The 403-nt window shown below is 36.0% G+C and overlaps 1 protein-coding gene across 1 annotated transcript in view; it reads right to left on the bottom strand.

Annotated features, from left to right (window-relative positions):
- Positions 1-198, bottom strand: part of LOC135092840 (uncharacterized) — a 125412-nt gene extending 125214 nt beyond the window's left edge. The window contains exon 1 of the mRNA XM_063991582.1: positions 70-198. Within this exon, the coding sequence (XP_063847652.1) occupies positions 70-198 (129 nt within the window). The remainder of the gene's footprint in view (positions 1-69) is intronic.
- Positions 199-403: the final 205 nt, after the last annotated feature.

The following is a 403-nucleotide window of genomic DNA, read 5'->3' as shown; positions in this document are numbered from 1 at the left end:
AAGAGTTCTTACCCATGTTATACCAGATCCGAAATCTTATCAGCTTCATTACATGATCAGTTTTCTCACCTGTGCTTTCTTTCCATTGAAGAAAACGTTAGCTGGCTCACCCGGAGCGATGGATATGCAAAAAGCTGACCATTGCATAAGAGGAGTTACAATTGTTGTACTCAAACGGTAGCTTGCACTCGTCACCATTATTTGCATCCCCAGGCAATTATGATCTGGATGAAAATTGTAACGTATCTACTGTCAGAGCTTACCGGTGAAAAAGATGAATAGATTAGTAAAGATGACTGAAATAGTGACAAATAGCTATAAAAGAAAAAAAGAATAAAGTCTACGTTAGATAGGTAACTATAGAGATGAAGTTAAATTATCTTACGTATGTTTCATACAAAAA

The sequence above is a fragment of the Scylla paramamosain genome, chromosome 41 (genome assembly GCF_035594125.1).
Source record: "Scylla paramamosain isolate STU-SP2022 chromosome 41, ASM3559412v1, whole genome shotgun sequence".
Classification (NCBI taxonomy): Eukaryota; Metazoa; Arthropoda; class Malacostraca; order Decapoda; family Portunidae; genus Scylla; species Scylla paramamosain.
Note: the sequence above shows the minus strand (reverse complement) of the source record. Positions and strands in the feature narration are given on the sequence as shown.